The sequence below is a fragment of the Trachemys scripta genome, chromosome 3 (assembly GCF_013100865.1).
Source record: "Trachemys scripta elegans isolate TJP31775 chromosome 3, CAS_Tse_1.0, whole genome shotgun sequence".
In the NCBI taxonomy this organism is placed as follows: domain Eukaryota; kingdom Metazoa; phylum Chordata; order Testudines; family Emydidae; genus Trachemys; species Trachemys scripta.
The window spans coordinates 25,802,480-25,823,169 of NC_048300.1; the positions used below are offsets into that span (position 1 = coordinate 25,802,480).

At 41.5% G+C, this 20,690-nt stretch overlaps 1 protein-coding gene across 1 annotated transcript in view; it reads right to left on the bottom strand.

Annotated features, from left to right (window-relative positions):
• The window catches only part of EML6 (EMAP like 6), a 352,965-nt gene that overhangs the window by 55,953 nt on the left and 276,322 nt on the right, over nt 1-20,690 (bottom strand). Inside the window, exons 20-26 of the mRNA XM_034764322.1 lie at nt 18,923-19,023; nt 16,819-17,021; nt 15,317-15,428; nt 14,460-14,587; nt 11,328-11,469; nt 9,906-10,058; nt 9,505-9,636 (exon numbers count right to left, since the gene is read on the bottom strand). Of these exons, the coding sequence (XP_034620213.1) occupies nt 9,505-9,636; nt 9,906-10,058; nt 11,328-11,469; nt 14,460-14,587; nt 15,317-15,428; nt 16,819-17,021; nt 18,923-19,023 (971 nt within the window). The remainder of the gene's footprint in view (nt 1-9,504; nt 9,637-9,905; nt 10,059-11,327; nt 11,470-14,459; nt 14,588-15,316; nt 15,429-16,818; nt 17,022-18,922; nt 19,024-20,690) is intronic.

Here is a 20,690-nt window from a genome sequence, read left to right on the forward strand (position 1 = left end):
TTAGAGCATAAGCTTTCGTGGACTTCGATGCATCCGAAGAAGTGGGCTGTAGTCCACGAAAGCTTATGCTCTAATAAATTTGTTAGTCTCTAAGGTGCCACAAGTACTCCTGTTCTTCTTTTTACTTTTTGTAGTGACCCATCCACTCCCAGTCTTTATTTAGGCCTATTTTGATGGTGTCCGGTTTGCAAATGAATTCCAGTTCTGCAATTTCTTGTTGAAGTCTGTTTTTGAAGTTTTTTTGTTGAACAATTGCCACTTTTAAGTCTGTTATTGAGTGTCCAGGGAGACTGAAGTGTTCTCCTTCTGGTTTTTTAATGTTACAATTCTTGATGTCTGATTTGTGTCCATTTATTCTCTTGCATAGAGACTGTCTGGTTTGGCCATGTACATGGCAGAGGGGCACTGATGGCACATGATGGCATATATCACATTGGTAGATGTGCAGGTGAATGAGCCATTGATGGTATGGCTGATGTGGTTAGGTCCTGTGATGGTGTCCCTTGAATAGACATGCGGACAGAGTTGGCAACGTGGTTTGTTGCAGGGATTGGTTCATTAGTAAGCCATTGGGCAGGAAGGGGAGAAACAGAAAAAATAAACAAGCTGCCTTAAATTTGAGTTTTATGATATAACTGAAGCAGCAAGAAAGACCACTATAAAATGACTCTGGAGCTTCCCTTGATTGATAAAGAGCTGGGGTGCTCCGGGTTCGAAAGGCTTCTTCACCCCTTCACATTGATGGAGGAAAAACAACATAAGATAGCTGACCTCTGGCTCCACTAGAAATCTGCCACCCTCCCCCACCTCCTGTGCTAGAGCCTTCAAGCAGGAGCAAAACATTTTCTTACTTCTAGGCAGAGAGTGGGAATATATTTATCAGCTGCATGTGTGCTGCCTGGATATTCTGCCCACATGTCATCAGGAACAACATCCTCCTGTATAAGTCTCAACCAGAAATTGAAGGCAGAACCCACAAATTTAAAATTTGGTCAAAAACTAAGTTATTTTTTAAAAATCCACTTGGAAATTTATTATAAAAGAGGTTTTCCAGTATCTAAATAGTGTGGTTTGATAAGGGAAGCAGTTATTAACTAAGAAACACTGGATCAGATCCTCAGCCAGTGTAAATAGTGTAGTTCTAATGGAGTTATAGAATAATAGAATATTAGGGTTAGAAGAGACCTCAGGAGGTCATCTAGTCCAATCCCCTGCTCAAAGCAGGACCAACACCAACTAAATCATCCCAGCCAGGGCTTTGTCAAGCCGGGCCTTAAAAACCTCTAAGGATGGAGATTCCACCACCTCCCTAGGTAACCCATTCCAGTGCTTCACCACCCCTACTAGTGAAATAGTGTTTCCTAATATCCAACCTAGACCTCTCCCACTGCAACTGGAGACCATTGCTTCTTGTTCTGTCATCTGCCACCACTGAGAACAGCTGAGCTCCATCCACTTTGGAATCCCCTTTTGGGTAGTTGAAGGCTGCTATCAAATCCCCCCTCACTCTTCTCTTCTGCAGACTAAATAAGCTCAGTTCCCTCAGCCTCTCCTCGTAAATCATGTGCCCCAGACCCGTAAATCATTTTCATTGCCCTCCGTTGGACCCTCTCCAATTTGTCTACATCCCTTCTGTAGTGGGGGAACCAAAATTGGACACAATACTCCAAATGTGGCCTCACCAGTGAAGAATAGAGGGGAATAATCACTTCCCTCGATCTGCTGGCAATGCTCCTGCTAATACAGCCCAATATGCTGTTGGCCTTCTTGGCAACAAGGACACACTGCTGACTCATATCCAGCTTCTCATCCACTGTAATCCCCAGGTCCTTTTCTGCAGAGTCATGTTGATTTACATCAGCTGAGGATGTGGCCCATTATTCCAAGAGCCCTGTTCAATTCTGCAGGAGTCACTGCTGATGGCACTTGGGGGGGAGGGGGTGAGTTATATTGCTGCCCATCACTGTAGTATCTGAGCATCTATTTTATTCTTCTCTACTATGTTGAACACTATGACCAAATAACTTGTGGATGAAGTAGACAATATCTTTTGGGAAGCCATGTTGCTTTCAAGACCATTACACATACAGAGGGGAAGGGGGTAAATCAGCATGAGCTTCAGAGAAAAGGCAAAAGACGTAATGGAAAGGAATGCTAGCCTACATCTTCTAAGTAGTAGTGGAAATAACGGAGAGTAAAATCAACAACAAAAAAGGAGCTAGTGATGTTCTTTCATATGTGTTCCTTCAAAACAGATAGATCATTTCCAAATAATTGTAAAGATACTTAAAGAGATTTCAGTGTCCCTATTCTTAAGACAGGCATTATCCGCTATACATGTTGTGACACAATGCCCTCTGGTGCCCACTGGCAAAGGGTTCACTGTTCTTTACAAGCAACTCCTGTCTCAAACCTGAGAAACTCACTACACCAAATACACCACTTTCACGGTATTTATCCATAAAGGGTAATTATAAGAGGTCTCTACTGAAAGCTTGCAACTTATCAATACTCATAATCATTGTGAGATGTGTGTATGGGTAATATTTAAAGAATAATGTAACTATATTGAAAATTATGCCCTTACAGTTCGGGGGTAAAAGTGAGTCACCAGGGAATCATATGTTTCAGTGATGGCCCATTCAAGCAGGAGGGAGTTGCTACCCCTCCCTGGCTAGCTAATTATGTAATGTCTTGTTTGATTGCCCACCTTTGCACCAACCCATAAAAGTCAATGGGAAAACCTCAAAGATAAACTATAAAAACATCAAAACCACTTGGAAGTGAAAAGGAACAATATGACAGCAGGGGGTTTGGCCTTGCCGTGAATAAAAACAAAAGACTGATTCAGTAGATAATAGAGTGGAAAAAGACACTCTGGGTCCATTCGCTGAGGAGGTACCTTGATGAGCAGGGGTGCTTCATGAAAGACTGAGTTCTAGCTCCTTTGGCATCAGTGCTGCCAAAGATTGAACCTTTGGGGTAAAAATGTGCTTTATTAGGCCTTGTCTACACTACAGAGTTTTGTCAACAAAAGTCAGCTTTCGTCGACAAAACAGTGGAGCTGTACGCACTACAACAATGCTCCTTCCGGTGACAAAACTCTTCTGCTTCACCGACAAAATAAAACCACCTCGATGAGAGGCATAGAGCTTTTTGCGGCAAAGTTATATAGACAAAGTGTCAGTGTAGACACAGCAGCAACCACCATATGTAGACAAATAAAGATTGATTATCTTTCAGTGAGTGTGTTTTTATTAAAAACCCATTAACAACATACAGAAAATGCTTGGTGGAAATTCAAATAACAGTGAAGGGCAGTGTCCTGATGTAGGCTCCCATAGCTGTGTCACTCCAGCTATCATTTTGGAAACTGTCTGAAGGGGTAGAGTGAATGAGGAACTGAGACAGCCAGAAAGATGCAAGGAATGGGTAGGAGGAGTTTGGGAAGGGCATGGCAAGCAGTTTTGTATCAGCTGCAGGAGGGCTGAGCACAGATGTATTCTGCTTACAGTGCAATTAGGGACTTCAACATAGAATCATAGAATATCAGGGTTGGAAGGGACCTCAGGAGGTCATCTAGTCCAACCTCCTGCTCAAAGCAGGACCAATCCCCAACTAAATCATCCCAGCCAGGGCTTTGTCAAAAACATCTAAGGAAAGAGATTCCACCACCTCCCTAGGTAACGCATTCCAGTGCTTCACCACCCTCCTAGTGAAAAAGTTTTTTCTAATATATCCAACCTAAACCTCTCTCACTGCAACTTGAGACCATTAGTCCTTGTTCTGTCATCTGGTACCACTGAGAACAGTCTAGATCCATCCTCTTTGGAACCCCCTTTCAGGTAGTTGAAAGCAGCTATCAAATCCCCCCTCATTCTTTTCTTCTGCAGACTAAATAATCCCAGTTCCCTCAGCCTCTCCTCATAAATCACATGCTCCAGCTCCCTAATCATTTTTGTTGCCCTTCACTGGACTCTTTTCAATTTTTCTACATCCTTCTTGTAGAGTGGGGCCCAAAACTGGACACAGTACTCCAGATGAGGCCTGACCAATGCCGAATAGAGGGGAATGATCATGTCCCTCGATCTGCTGGTAATGCTCCTACATATACAGCCCAAAATGCCGTTAGCCTTCTTGGCAAAAAGGGCACACTGTTGACTCATAAACATCTCTATTTGCTCTTCTACCCCTGGCTAAAATTTGCTCCTGGCTTTTCTTACTGTTCTGCCTTCGGGTTTCTAATTTTCATTTACAGTATCTCTCCATGCCCTGGGTTCTTGTTTTTTCTGTCTGAGGATTGGACCACCTCTTGAAACATGTCCTCCTTGCTCCTCCTTGGTCATTTCCTTATCGGGTGGAGGCGCTGCACTTGTGTGTAGGGGGTTCCCCAGAAGGCCACATCTTTAGAAGCACAATAAACAATAAACAGAGCATGATTGTTAATGCACATACAGCATCGAATCATAACAGTAAAATGCACCTCTTTTCAAATTTTAATTAGTTTCTCAGTGTCCCTGACAAGCACACAGCTCAGTGAATGCCCTAAACATGGTGAGTTCACCCAGGAAAGGGGCACTCAAGATGGGGCAAAGGGTCTAGGTCAGTGGTCCCCAAACAGTTGGGCGCGCCCTCCTAGGGGGTGCAGCGGGCCAGGGCCAGCAACCCTGGGAGACAGGGAAAGAGTGCCACTTGGCCCTTAGTTCTGCTTCAGCCCCAGTCCCAGCTGCCCAGACACTAAAAGTCTGATTACCCGCAGTAACTGGCCTCTGCCACTGGGGGGTGGGAAGAGCAGCAGCAGCTGCTGGAGCCTGGAGGAGCACTCAGGGATGGCTCAAGTGTGGCTCCCCATCCCCTGTCCTGCCCCATCCACCCCCTCACCTCCCACCCCGGCTCCTGGGTGGGATGTGGACCAGGTAAGGGTGGGGGCAAGTGAAAAAGTTGGGGACCGCCAGTCTAGGTGGTTTTTTAAGGGGATCACTGCAGGCGACTAGGGGCAATATTGTAAATTATGCCACCATTTTCCACAGGTCATTGAAGCCAATATCTTACTCCTGAGAGTAAGCAAGGATGCAAGGGTGCATCTCTTGTATGCGTGCGGCTTCAGACTAGGTCCCTGTGCTGCTCGCTGTATGCCACTTTGGTCCCTGCACAAATGATTGCCGATTGGTGCTGGAAAGTTTCCTACAGTGGAGGAAGGAACAAAGCAGCTCTGCCAAGGAACTTTCAGCAGCGGATTGACAAGTATCTCCAGGAAAGTTTCCTAGCGATCTCTCTGAGGATTCCAGTGAACTCTTGGAGCTGCACAGGGGAATGTCCAGCACACACAAACACAGCTAGTCTTGTACATTTCTATCCCTTAACCCACTTCTAGTGTATAACAAAGCAAAGGACAGCTCTACCTCATATAACCGAGCAACTTCAACTCAAAAAGATCACTTACCAGAGTTCTCCTCTCCTGCATCACATGCACCAGAGATGGAGTGCTGGAACTGGCTCGAACCCTCCTAGGTCAAGAAGAGGTCCTGGCTCGCCACACTACTGGATGACCCAGTCACCTCTCCCATCTTGTCCTCCAACTTGACCTCCTCTTCCACCACTTTGTCCTCGGGGTTGAATATACTGTTCACTGTCTCCAGCTCCCACATCCCCAAAGTATCCCCGGGTCTCCTGGCAATAGAGGTGGGGTTGCCACCAAGGATGGCGTCCAACTCCTTATAGAAGCAACAGGACTTCGGCACAGCACTAGAGTGACAGTTTGACTCCCTGGACTTCTGGTATACCTGCCTCAGCCCCTTTATCTTCACACGGCATTGATGTGTCTCCCATTTGTAACCCTTATCCAACATATGAATAATCTTCTGGTCTGGAAAGAAAGTCCCTGCTTGCAGCTTTCTGTACAGTCCAGTTTCCTGAAGATGTGTGTGTCATGCACCTTTCCCTGACCACCCTGCATTGATGTCAATGAAATGACCACAGGGATCCACACTTGCCTGAAATACCATAGAGAAGTACCCCTTTCTATAGATGTACCCTGTTCCAAGATGGTATCCAAATTTGGGATATGCTAGCCATCTATCACCCTACCACAGTTAGGGATTCCCATTGTTGTAAAGCCATCCAGTATTTCACACACATTGCCAAGAGTCACAGTCCTTCGTAGCAGAATAAGATTAAAGGCCCTGCACACTTACATTAATGCAACCCCAACGTTGGACTTCCCGACTCCAAACTGATTTTCAATGGACTAGTAGCAGTCTGGAGTTGCCAGCTTCCGCAGAACAATCGCCACACACTTCTCCACCGAGAGGGCTGCTCTCATTTTGGTGTCATTGCACCGCAGTGCTGGGGCAAGCTCCATACACAGTTCCAGGAAGGTGGCTTTCTGCATCCAAAAGTTCTGCAGTTACTGCTCGTCATCCCAGACCTGTATAATAATGTGATCCCACCACTCAGTGCTTATTTCTCGAGCCCCAAAATGATGGTCCTCCATGTGCAGCTGCTCTGTGAATGCCCAAAGTAATCTGGTGGTGTTTCTTTCCACGGCACATAGCAGGTCAGATATCTCGGATTCCTGTTCAGATTGGGTGCTCATGATATACTGCATGAGCAACCGCGATATGTTTATAACAGTGACCACAACAGTAGAGAGCAGTGTAGGATCCATCCTTTCAGACAGAGATGGTGGGCACACAGTAAACAGGGGCTGATGAAAAATGCAATGAAATGCAGTTGGAAGCCCATGGAATGATGGGATGGAAAAACTGCATCATGGGATGTTGAGCCTGCACTCATGATACATTGCAATCCATTCCACCTTCCCACAACTCCTAGTTGCAGAAGGTGGCGAGTAGCACAGTTGGATAGCCACCCACAGTGCACTGCTCTCTATCTTGATGCTAGAGCACCAACCGTGAATGTGCTCTGCTGACAGAAGGAGCATTATGTGAACATGCACAAATGATGTAATTATATTGGCGAAACTTGCATCGACAAAACTCTGTAGTGTAGACAAAGTCTTAAATAGGAAAAGTAATTACTGATAAGCATAGGCCCTAGTTCACGTTTTATGATTTTGTTTTGTATGTAACCATTTGTTTCCATCATTCACACTTGTTTCTATTTCAATCTCTAGTCTTACTTAAATAAATTTCCTTTTGTTTTACTATAATTGAACCCAAGTGCTGTGTGTGATACAAGAGCGGTGGGCTGAGGTAAAACTGGGGTACACTGTTCCTTTGGAAACAGAGGACCTGGCATTTCTGTGGGCTGGACACCACAGAAGGACTTGGATGCTGGGGCATATCTGTTGTGAACCTGCAGGGCAAAGGCAGGCTGATATAGCCCAGAGGAGAGTGCTTGAGTGGCTGACAGGCTGGTTGAGTGGAGCTAACACCAGCTAGCACAGACAAGATTCCCTTGTGCTGGAAGCAGGTGGCCAGAAGGAGGACTCACTGCCCCGGGTGCCCCGAGAAGTGTCATACATGTATCATATCCCACAACTTGATGTCCAGGTATTGTAAAACAAGTTGTTATTGTTTGTATCACAATAGTGCCAAGGAGCCCTAGTCATTGACCAGGACCCCATTGTTCTAGATGCAGTACAACCAGAGAAAAAAAAGATGGTCCCTGCTCCAAAGAGCTTAACTAGTTAAGAGTGACATTATCTTGGCCCAGGTTCTAATCAAAATGCACAGAGCCTGACCCGCAGTAAACTCTGATGAAGAGAAATTAAAATATATAAGCTGCATATCACTTCGATTCCTCTGCTGACTACACCCTCCCTTCCACATTGCAAAGTGGGATTTTGGTGTAAGTACAACATTCCACTTCTTCACTAGAATCGTACCTATGAAAAGGACTCACTCACTGTCTATTTTCACTTCCCCTTATGTCAGTCATAACCCTCAAAGAGGGAAAATGTTCAGTAGTTGTTGTTCACAGAGAATTGATGTGACACAACTGGTATGCTGGATAACTTGCAAACTTGTACATGTTCTTTAATATTAAAGTAAGATCAAAGAGAAGCTTATTTTAATGCTTTTGTTTTACTCTCATCCCTGAGCCTCAAGTACTTAGGTGGGTGTCTGGTACTGTACAAAGCACATGTATAAAAGAGTCAGAAAGTGAAATATTTTAAAGTAAATCGATCCAGTTAGTGGACTGGAGAAGTTAGAAAGAGGAGGAGGTAGCTCAAGAACTAATAACTGTTTGGAATTGGCTTAATTGAAGGGATTCTAGTATTTAAGGATTGAAGAGCTGATAATGAAAGCAGGTTTAAAACTGGAGAGTATATTGGCATCTACCATGCATATATGATAGGGTCATAATTCAGAACCTGAATGCTTATATGATAAGATCAGAAGTCCCTCACTTTCAAACTGCATCAGCCTTATCCAACCAAATCAGAAGTAACAATAGCAGGCTTCTAAAAGAAGGGTATCCAGCCCTCCTTGATCAGGAGCACAGGTCAGTTTTATGCCAGGTAAGAGAGAGGGAGAAAAGGGCAAAAAACGACCTAAAAATTAGAGGACTAAATAAACAATAATCATACTTAAGTCTTTTTAAACTGGTAGGTCAGCACATTCCCCTGGATGTCCACATGACTGTGATCAAAATTATTTAATGTACTACTCCTTTTGTTGGAAAGTTCCCACAGTCAGAAATCCCCATAGACAGGAATGCATACCAGTCTTTGCTTCCTTACTTATTCAAAACTTTGGGTTTTTTTTAAACCTTTCAGAAAGTTAGAGCTGTATAGTATTATGAAACATGATGCTCGATTACCAGAAGACTGTTCAATAGATAGAGTTGAAAAAGATTATGTTTAATCAGCTTTGGACTGTGCAACTGCATGTAGCAAAATGCAGCTAAAATTCATAAAATTTGCCATTGTGAAATATTAAAATATTTCAGTATAATAGGCAAATATTTTTGTAATTTTGTAATTACTTCTTAAATACAGCAAATCCTCATTATAATTTCACACAGGGAGATGGAACTAAAAGTTGCATATCCATGGAAAGTTATATCTACATTTGAAAAAGACTAAGAAAATGAGGCTACTTGTATCACAGTATGGTATGATTTTGGTAATGCTCTCTGACTGGCTTCATCACAATAAATGCCACGTAGTGCTCAGTGAACAGAAGAAGGAGGAAATCAGTCATGAGAGGTGGAATAGATGTTCGTCATGTGTTGCTAGCATGCAACTACAGAGCATCAGATAAAGAAAAACATCAACATTACATTCATGCATGACATTTTAGTTAGATGTTCTAAGTGAGTACCACAATCTTCAGCACAGATGTTGTCAGTAAGTATGCATTCCATCAATAAAAATTAATTGCAGTTGGGATGTGGGATGTATAAGAGCATTTTTTCTGGAACAAGGATATTATGAGGCAGTTTTTCTATATCATAATTGGAATAGGCACACATTTGACATTTACTTTTACTGTAATTATAGACATTTCAATTCACATATTTGGTCAAAGATTTTACCTCTTGAGTCCCAGTCAATGTGTGTGATATAGCTAGATGCACCTTTGCAGATGCCAACTCTTTTGCTGGTAAGCACATTGTAAATATCTACAAAATTATCATGGGAAGCCACTGCCAGATATTTTCCTGAATCTGTAAAAGAAAGAAATCCAAGTTAACTAAAGTATATGTGAGTATTCTTGATATTATTATTATTATTACTTATTTCTAATGCAGTAGTACTCAAACACCTCAGTCAGGATTAGAGGCCCATTGTGCTAGGCTCTGTACAAACACATCAGAATGAAAAATACCTAATAGCCATGGTTCACATATAAAACAAATTTGCCCTCAACATTCCATTTTAAGTCTATCATTGAAAACAAAACCAAAAAACAACTTATTTTATCCTTTGACTGCACCTCGTGAAAATTTGATATCAGAGATCATTTCCTTCCTGTGGTGGAAAGAGACCATATCTTCAACAGTATCAACATTCACTACCAGAAAACTCCCATCATTCAACCCTACAGCCAAGGATTTCCCATCAGGAGAAAAGGCACAGCATCTTCCACCTGGAAAAGAAATTCAAAAGAAACACCTTATTGTTTATAATGTTGGACTGAGGAAACCAGCAATAATCTGCAGCTAGAAGGTCTCCCCACAGAAAAGGTCTATAAATTAACCATTTCTTAGGGTATGTATACACTGGAATCAGAGGTGTGATTGCAGATCATGTTGGCATACTGACACTACGGGTACGTCTTCACTACCCGCCGTATCAGCGGGTAGCAATCGATTTATCTGGGATCGATATATAGCGTCTCGTTAAGACGTGATATATCGATCCCCGAACGCGCTCACTGTCGACTCCGGAACTCCACCAGCACGAGTGGCGGTAGCACAGTCGACGGGGGAGCCGCAGCCGTCAATCCCGCGCCGTGTGGACCCCAGGTAATTCGATCTAAAATACTTCGACTTCAGCTACGCTCTTCGCATAGCTGAAGTTGCATATCTTAGATCGATCCCTCCCCCCAGTGTAGACCAGCCCTACCTTTAATTTAGCTAGTATAGCTAAAAATAGCTGTGAAGATGTGGTGGCACGGACATGGCACAGGCTGTACACTCATACACACTCATGTTACTAGCCTATGCTGGAATCCATGCTGCTACATTTTCACTACTATTTGTAGTTGTGCTAGGTAGATTAAAGTTACCATGGATATGTCTAGCTAAACTGCAATCACACCTCTGAGTGGAGCGTAGTCATACCCTCCTAATCTTAATGAGACAGTCTAACTGCATAACTATTATTTGTTGGAATTTTCAGGAGCACCATTTCAACAGTTACTCACTGCTTTATGCAGAGGAGGAAGGATGTATATCCACAATTGACCAGCTGCCCAGAAGTTGAAGTGGGGGAATAAAATATAAAGTTCACATTGCCACTGGATCCTGATCCTGACTGCTTTTTATCACATGGAAAATTATCTTGTCTGTAACTTGGTAAGAAAACTTTTTAAAGCAGAACAATAAACAATTTGTGGGCTTTAAAATGTCCTTAGGGAGAGAGAATGATTTTGTGGTTAAAACATAAGACTTGTAGAGTCAGGGGAAATGGGTTCTTTTCCCTCCTTTGCCGTAGACCTGCTTTATGTCAGGGACATCACCCCTTCTGTGTCCCAGTTTCTCTATATGCTCCTATTCCCTATCAACTTACTAGGGATATTAGAGGCTCAATTCATTTATGTCTGTTGAGTGCATTGAGAGACACAGATGGAAGGCACTATAGAAATGCAGTGCATATTATTCTTGCAGTATATACAGTCAAAGGAGAAAGTTACCTTTTTTCAGTTTCCTCACTGCTAACATGCGGTGTTGTGAGGAAAGTTCCCAGATTCTCAGTGTTTTATCATCACTCACTGTTGCACAGATAGGCAAGAGAGGGTGAGCTGCCAAGCCCCACACTTCTCCTTCCATATGGCCCTAAGGAAAGTCATAGAAGTTAAGGATGGATAACACCTTTTAATGTCTGTAGGCCATCCCCCTGCGAGTGCATTTTCTAGTGCTCTGTCTAATCTTTTAAATGTCTCAGATAATAGGGCTTCCACCACCTCCTTCAGAAGATGTTTCTCATTCTAAGGAAGGGTATGTCTACACTTCCAAGATGGAGATATAAATTCCCAGCACAAGGAGACATACATACACACTAGCTCTGATCAAGCTAGTGGGCTAAAAATGCAGCTATGGCAACGTGAGGGACTAGATGCCCCAAGTACGTTCTTAGTGTCTCTGATGGGCATGCATTCTGGGTAGCTAAACCCTTCACTGCTGAAGCTGCTGTGACTACACTATTTTTAGTGCACTAGCTCAATCAGAACTAGTTCAAATATGTGTCCTCGAGCAGGGAGTCATCCCCCCCGCTTCCCCAACTCCAACCCAAGTATAGACATACCCTAAGAGAACTTACTGTCAGGTCCTGCTCCTGATAATCAGCCTTAATGTACTCTTCCTTCATTTCATTCCATCACTACTAGGTGTAAACCTTGTACAATCCTAAACAAATTATCTCTCTTCCACCCTTCAATACTTGTACAGGAGACAGTTATGTCCATAGAGTGCTATCCTAAGATCCTAACACAGGCAACGTTCTCAATGATGTTTATGGAAGTTAAGCATTCTGCAGGATTCTGATCTGGTATTAGTCATTGTTTAGTTCTTTTAATTTTTTCTCATAAGTCAATCTTTATATCCCTTTAATCATTTTTGTTGCTCTTCTCTGGATTTTCTCCAGTTTGGATACAGCTTTCCAGTACTAGATGCTGCCCAAATTACAAGCCTGAATGACAGGCAGGATGGTGGTGGTGTCAAATGTCAGAAAGAGAAACCAAGATTTTAATTTGGCTAAAAGGAGACAGGTCTGTAGTAAAGAGCACATCAAGCTACCTATCTCTTCCTCATACCTTTTCAGTGATTTTTCTCACATGCATAAACAGAGGAATCTTGAGTATGAGTTGACAGATTATTTTACCTCTGGTGTGGTGTGACCACTCCTGGTATACTGTGCCCACAATTCAACAAGGATGTTGATAAATTGGAGAAGGTTCAGAGAAGAGCCACAAGAATGATTAAAGGATTAGACCACATGCCTTACAGTTATAGACCCAAAGAGCTCAATCTATTTAGCTTAACAAAGAGAAGATTAAGGAGTAACTTGATTATAGTCTGTAAGTATATATATGGAGATCAAATCTTTAATATTTTCTCCTCAATCTAATAGAGAAAGGTATAACATGATCCAGTGGCTGGAAGTTGAAGCTAGACAAATTCAGATTGGAAATAAGGTGTACATTTTTAACAGTGAGGGTAATTAACCATTTGGAACTACTTACGAAGGGTCGTGGTGGATTCTCCATCACTGACCATTTTTAAATCAAGATTGAATGTATTTCTAAAAGATACTCTTTAAGAATTGTTTTGGGGAAGTCCTATGGCCTGTGTTATGCAGGAGGTCAAACTAGATGATCACAATGGTCCCTTCGAATCTATGAGTCTACTGAAGAACAAGGTCAGATCATTTCCTATTACTGCGAATGATGGACTCCAGTTTAGCAATTTGCATTTTGTAGACATGGAAAAACTCCACTAAAACAACAAAAGTTTACTGGTTCATCAGGACCTCTTGATCACATCTTACATATTTTCTATTTGTGCTTGAGTTGATATATGTATAACAGTAATTTTGTCTGGATGACATATTATAAAAATTATTTCTATATAACTTTATTATGCTAGATGCAGGCACCACATATTTTCTTTATCAGCAGAACTCACACAGAAATCAGGTTATTTTCACACAATTTCAGTATCACACTACATTAGCATTTGTCAGAGCAGAAATATATGAGAAGATTATAATTTCAAATGTTCTGGTTAAAACTCAAGTACAAAATACATCTGCTCATACCCCATGTTGTTATGGCTATCACACAAGTAGCAGAAACTGCAAGGTTGCTTTACATGCCTGGAATTAATTCCATACAATAGTATTACAGATAAGAAATAATGTTTTGTAAAAACACTAGACATTTTAGATATAGCTATGATTTAATAAAATAGAATGTAAATAAAACAAAAGAAACATTTTGACTACTTTAACTGAAGTCTTATTGTTAAAAAGTGGCTCAAACTCCCCAAAAGTGGATCAAATTACAATAAATTCCATACTTGAATTAAAAAAGAACAACCCAAACATACAAAAGGAGAGCTTAAACAACTTTTCAGTATAAAAGGAGTGCTATCCTGCAAAGTTGGTATAGTTATTAAAACAAAACAACATCAAGGGGCACATATACTAGAAATTTGTAAAATATTTTGCTAAATCCATAGATGTTATAAGTCACACAAATAGTTGTCTCTCCACTTCTCAGGAAAGATGTAATAGCAGATTGCTGTAGTGAGCTGTCAGTTTACTAAAACTTAACATTTATTACAAAATAAAGTATAGAATATTTACTAGTATGCTATATGATTTCAGCATAAATAAACTGAACCACAACTGTCAAAATAAAATGAACAAATTACGTTTTGTGTTGCAAAAGCCCTGCTTTTTAGTTCTTATTGTTATATATATATATATATATATATATATATATATATATATATATATATATATATATATATTTCCATAGGTCCTAATCCAGCTCCCATTAAAGTAAATGAAAAGACTCAATAGTACTCAAAGTTAATGGGCTCTTACTTGTTTTTCCCCCCTCAAAATTCAGTAATTCACAACAGGTCTCCACTCTTCAGTATGAATCATCAAGGTCCTACTGTACATCAGTTTCTGAATGAACAGGGAGGGATGGCAAATAACTGACCAACAGTATTAAAGAAAACAAAAAGAGAGCAATTGGGGAAATCTTAGGAATTCTTGCATTCTTATGAACTATTTGATGAAGAATACTAGATTGTACCTGAACAAGCAGAGTCATGGGGCCACTTTTATCAATTTCAAGTATCTCTCCATTTCTGGTCCCCACTAGTATATGCCCATGTCCTAAGGTGATGGCACGAATGGAGGGATTATCTTCCAAAAGTAAACCTGAAAGATAAAAAAATGTGCATTTAAACTTCTTATTTGCAAAATCAAAGAAAACTCTCAGTTAGTATTATACCTTATGTTTTCTATGATCAAAATCTATTTAAGATAGTCACACCATAATATGTAAGATGTGCTTGTTTGTTAGTTAACTGACCTGTGGATTTATGTAATAGCTGGGAATGGGGGCGGGGTTGTGCTCTTCTGCACTGTACAGGGAATCCTCTTGATAATTTAAAGGCAGATATTTTATTATATTGTAAATGATTGTGTTTAATTGTATAAGGTGCTCAGGTGCTATAGCAATAAAGGTGTTAGTTTTGTAAATATCTGTACATATTATTTTGAAGACTTTGATCATATGATCCAAACTAGCACCTAACAATAATCCATTACAGAAGAAGAAACTGTATCTGAAACATCATAATTCACAGGGTTCTTTAAATTTACAGAGAATCTGCTTCTACTCAGAAATCTGGCCATGTAGACAGAGCACTTGAAGAGCTAGTTATTTAACAAGGAGAATGTATTTTGAAATGGTTGGAAAAATAAGTTGGTGACACTTTTTTTTAAATGCTCTTACTTATCCAAAACCAATGCCAAATGTCAGGAGAATGAGGGAAGAATTTAATTGGTCAACCGGTTGTTTTGGTAAGATTTTGATACTTTTTCACACCATTTTACCAACCCTGATGCATATGTCCTTTATCAATATATTCTGAAAAATAATACCTTTAGAGCTAGGGGATAATGCTGATCTTTTAATAGCATATGTCTTCAGGCACCTCTCAAACATATCATCCCAGAGTGCCACAACTCCATCTTTTCCACCTGTTACGAAACCCTGCACAAACACAGTTTGAAAAATACAGTTAAATTCCAATCTTCTACATTAAAATGTTAATTCATAAAATGAGATATGTCCACATTGATCAAGTTACAGTACAACTTTTTCTTTGTTTGTTTTGCATAGGAGTCTCCCCCAAAATCTGTGGTCAGATTACAGATGTCCTGCACACAGGTATTAAAGCAGCAGAGAGTTCCTTCCCTCGAGCCAGAGGTGAAAGTAAGCCGGTACGCCCCGGTACAGCATACTGGCAAGAGCCGGTGCACTGTACTGGGGCGGCCTGGCTTCCCCAGGCGGCAATTTAAAGCAGTTGCTGGAGCCCCAGGCCCTTTAAATTGCCTCCAGAGCCCTGCTGCTGGAGCCCTGGGGTAGCAGCAGAGGGCTCCGGGGGTTATTTAAAGGACTGGGGCTCCCGCTGCCTCTACTGCCCTGAGCCCTTTAAATAGCCGCCGGAGTCCCGTCGCCGCTACCCCAGGGCTCCGGGGGCTATTTAAAGGGCCGGGGCGGTAGAAGCAGGTGAGTCCTGGGCCCTTTAAATAGCCCCCAGAGCCCTGGAGTAGCGGTGGGGCTCCTGGGCCCTTTAAACCGCTGCCGGAGCCCCTGGCTGCCGCTGCCACCCCAGGGCTCTGGCAGCAGGGCTCCAGGGGCTATTTAAAGGGCTGGGGCCGTAGAGGTAGTGGGAGTCCCGGACCCTTTAAATAGCCGCTGGAGTCCCGCCGCTACCCCAGGGCTCCAGGGGCTATTTAAAGGGCCGGGGTGGTAGAAGCACTAATGACACTACAAGAAAGAAGAAATAGTTTTGCCAGTTATTCAAAGTATCTTGAAAACAATATCTTCCTTGGATGTTGGAAGTTTTTCTTGTCTGTGTGATATTCTAATGAAAAAGGCATTAGTGCTATCCCAATGCATGAACAGCTTCATCATAAAAATAGGTTTTGTGGTGGTGATAGGGTATTAAAAATATTCTTTGTTATGCTGCATGCCTTCAAAGACATGGAAATGAAAGAAATGTGTACACAGTGAATGTATATTTTAGAGTTACAGTATTTTGGCTCATCTTAGAAAGTTATTGACCATAGGTCAATACATTAAATGTTGGCAAAGGAGCATATCACCACAAAACATTGCAGCTCATTATCGTCAATTACATTTTGTGTTTTTAGCCACATTCCATTTTACCTACTGAAATCTGTTCTGCTGATACAGAAGCCATGTTTTTAAAGCACATCCATTGTTTTCACTAACAAAACACAATGTACTGATGTACTTCTGTACAAAACCACAAGTGTCTTTTTTAGTATATACCCTCCCTCTCTATGCACTTTCAAAATCCTCAATTGTTATGAAAATAATGAACAGAAAACAGACTATATAAGAAGATGAATACCTTATCCAATGCATGCATAGCAAATACTGGTCCATCATGGGCTTTCACTGTCTTAAGCAACCGAATATCTTTCCAGATGTAAATGTCTCCAGTAGCAGCTCCAGAGAAAACCAGATCTTCTATTCGCCCATAAGAAATATTCATCATAGTTTCCAGTTTCCCGATATTTCCAAAGGTCCCTCGCTTAGATGTAAAACCTCCTCCTGTAATGTGAACAACATTAAGTCTCACTACATTTTCAGTTTGTATCCTCAGTGCTCCGAAGGACAAAAACTTGCTGTGAATGTGGAATACCAAGCTGGCAATAGTAATGTTGGGATTTCAATGCACAGCAAGACAGTAGAATGTGGGAAATTCATGTAGGGCTACTATACCCCCCACCCACTCCCAACGCTGTGCAGAATTTTCTTCTACGGGTGATTATTTCAAGCTGCTGATGAATCTTGGGGATAGATCAGATGGAGAAAGTAGGGGCCTGGTTGGTGAATCAATTGTTCCACAAATCCACCTGCCAAATCTCCTTTTCCTCTGTGGTTGTGGGCACAGTAATGCAGAAGCTATGTATAGCATGAAGGTTGTAGAAGTGGGCATGGAGCAGTTCTGCAGACTGAGTGGGAGGATTCTGTCCTCACTTGACTGCCAGAGATCCATACTGTGCCATATTGTGCTAAAACCATTTGCTTGGTACAGAGGTCACAGCTTGGGCCTAAGAGCACAAAGAATGAAAGATCCTCGACAAAAATATAAGTACAATATGTACTAGGATAATAAGGAAATAATATAGAATTTGATTAATTTGCTTCAATTTACACATATAGGCTCATATTCAGATACTCTTAACATGAAGAGTGGCTTATTCCACAATAAGTCTCATTAATTCCAATGAGTCTATCCATGGATAAAGCTGCTATTCAATGTGAATATATATACCAGACTTTGTCCAGTAATACTGCATGTGCTTTTATTTTATTACAGTAATACAAAATATAATAAAATCTTGTCTTCTTTAATCTGTTGGTAGCTGAGCCATTTTGGTATTATAAACCAGCATGGCATCTTGTAAACTATGTCATTCTGAGTTAGCTTCAGTTCTAGTTTTAACTATCCCTGTACTGCCTGTCTTTATTGATCTTAACATAGCCAAGGTTTAATCCAAAATTACTTTACATAGTACTTCATGAATATGAGAGTAATAGTTCTGGAGAGCGGGTGAGCCAAAATCCTTACTCAAAAATCAAGTCTACGTGTTTGCTCTCTCTCCTATCTTTGATAGGACAGTCAAGAAGAATGGTGTCAAGTATCAGAGGGGTAGCCGTGTTAGTCTGAATCTGTAAAAAGCAACAGAGGGTCCTGTGGCACCTTAGTCTCAAGAAGAATGGTCACTCCCAGTCTGCAAGGCTTGCTTAATAGTTTGCAGAGTGTAACAAATGTTCTTAAGCTGGTAAAAATCCTGTGTGTGTGTCATACATAGGCATGATACTGTATTACTATGAAACAATATCATGACATGGCGAAGAAATTTTTTTGCCCATAGGATAAATGTAAACCATCACAACTTATGCAAAATAATTGGTCTCCATTTTTTTTTCCCATGCAGTAGGTGTTTTGAGGCCACTCACAAACCCAGCTGTTCAGTCTGGCAACTTGAGTCTAGGCCGCTATGTCTTTCTGATGACTAAAGAAAACTCTATCTGGAAAACATGAGGATTACAGAACTGTTATGATGGTAGCTGGAATTCAAACACTACCATTTTTAGCAATCCAGCTTGAGGTCATTAAGGCTCATAACTACCAGCTGGCTTCCCTATGGGAAAGGTCACACCTCTTGTCTCTACATCTGGCCAAGTGGCTCAGCCAAGTCACAGGAATGCATCTTTTCTGAGAGCCAAAGAGGCATGCTCAGTGGACTCTCTTTAGCATTATGATTAGAGTTAATACAGCTATTAGTTGGAGATGGCTTCCAAAGAGAAGGGCAGGAACATAGTGTCATTTGCAGACCCAGAAGTAGATTCTGCAGTTCTACTGTATTTTGATTACTAGAAACTTCAGATAGACTGAGACTCCTGATATACAAATGCATTAAAATATTAACCCAGTACAGTACCTGCTTGTTGCCAAAATTTGATATGTTTCATCCCAACTGTGACTAGTTTGTCTACATGATGTGGGTTACACTTCACTACAAATATTTTATCTTTATGGCCCCTGCAATAAACAAACACATGATAAAAATGACTGAACATATTTAAATAAATAATTGTATACATTTTTGAATGTTTTACAATTTTCTACAAACCAACTGCAAACAAGTAGATTTTGGATAAAAAGATTACTTACCCATACCGTACCTCATGTTCTTTGAGATGTGTAGTTTGTATATATATTCCACAGCTGGTGAATGCACATTTAGTGTGCATGCATCAGAGAATTTTCTAGTCAGCAGTATTTATTAGGAATGGCACGTGCAACCTTCCTCTCCTCATGCATTCCAGCAAAGTTGAAGTCACCCCACCACACCTAGTTCCTTCGCTACTGGGAGAGCCCATGACATCAGACTGGTGGAGACATCCATAAGATGCCTTTCAGTAACCTCTTTGTCATAGTGGAAGAAGACTGAGGATTGGTCAGTTGGTGGGTGGATAGTTGAAACAGCTGCCAGATGAACCTGCAGCAAGCTTTGCAAGAGCCCAGAGTGCTTTAGGTGCCACAGGTACAGTTGCAGGGTGGTCTATCCAATCAGCTGGCCTCATAATTAGGCCCTGCTGCTTTAGCATCTCTTTCAGTTCAATGTGTTAGGGACCCCCTGAACAGGATTCAGCTTGGTCAGTTTTCTTAAGAACATAAAAACGGCCACACTGGGTCAGACCAATGGCCCATTTAGCCCAGTATCCTGTCTTCTGAGAGTGGCGAATGCCAGGTGCTTCAGAGGGAGTGAACAGAACAGGTAATAATCAAGTGATCCATCTTCTGTTGCCCATTCCCAGCATCTGGCTAACAGAGGATAGGGACACTTCAGAGCATGGTTTTTCTCCCTGCAAATCCTAGCTAATAGCCATTGATGAACCTAACTTCGCATGAACTTATCTAGTTCTTTTTTGAACCGTTATAGTCTTGGCCTTCAGAATATCCTCTGGCAAAGAGTTCCACAGGTTGACTGTGCGCTGTGTGAATAAATACTTTCTTTTGCTTGTTTTAAACCTGCTGCCTATTAATTTCATTTGATGAGCCCTAGTTCTTGTGTTATGAGAAGGAGTAAATAACACTTCCTTATTTACTTTCTCCACATCAGTCATGATTTTATAGACTTCTATTCCCACCCTTAGTCGTCTCTTTTGCAAGCTGAAAAGTCTCCTCATATGGAAGCTGTTCCATACCACTAATCGTTTTTGTTGCCCTTTTCTGTACCTTTTCCAATTTCAATATATATTTTTTTGAGATGTGACAACCAGACCTGCATGCAGTATTCAAGATATGGGCGTACCATGGATTTATAGAGACGCGGTATATTTTCTCTTTCTTATTGGTAGCTCCTTAGTCCTGCCCATCCCAGGGCTAGACGTAGTGGAATCTGATCTGGATAAGAGAACCCAGGCGCTGGTCCTGGCCCATGGACCTGAAAGTGTGACAGTGAGGGCTAGCCTACCCTTCTGTTCACCTTCCCCATGGCCACTTCCTAACCCACCCAATGCCTCAGTTTGTGTGTAGCTGCTGTTTGATTATAGTCCTTTGTTACAAACCTCCAGAGTCTTGGGGCTGATGCATGCAACCCTCTGGTGCCCTGCACATGGTCTTGCTATCTCTGGGTGACATGGCTGAGAGGTAGACCCCCAATTAGCTTTCTTTTCAAAGACCTCTGCCTGAGTCTCGAGGGC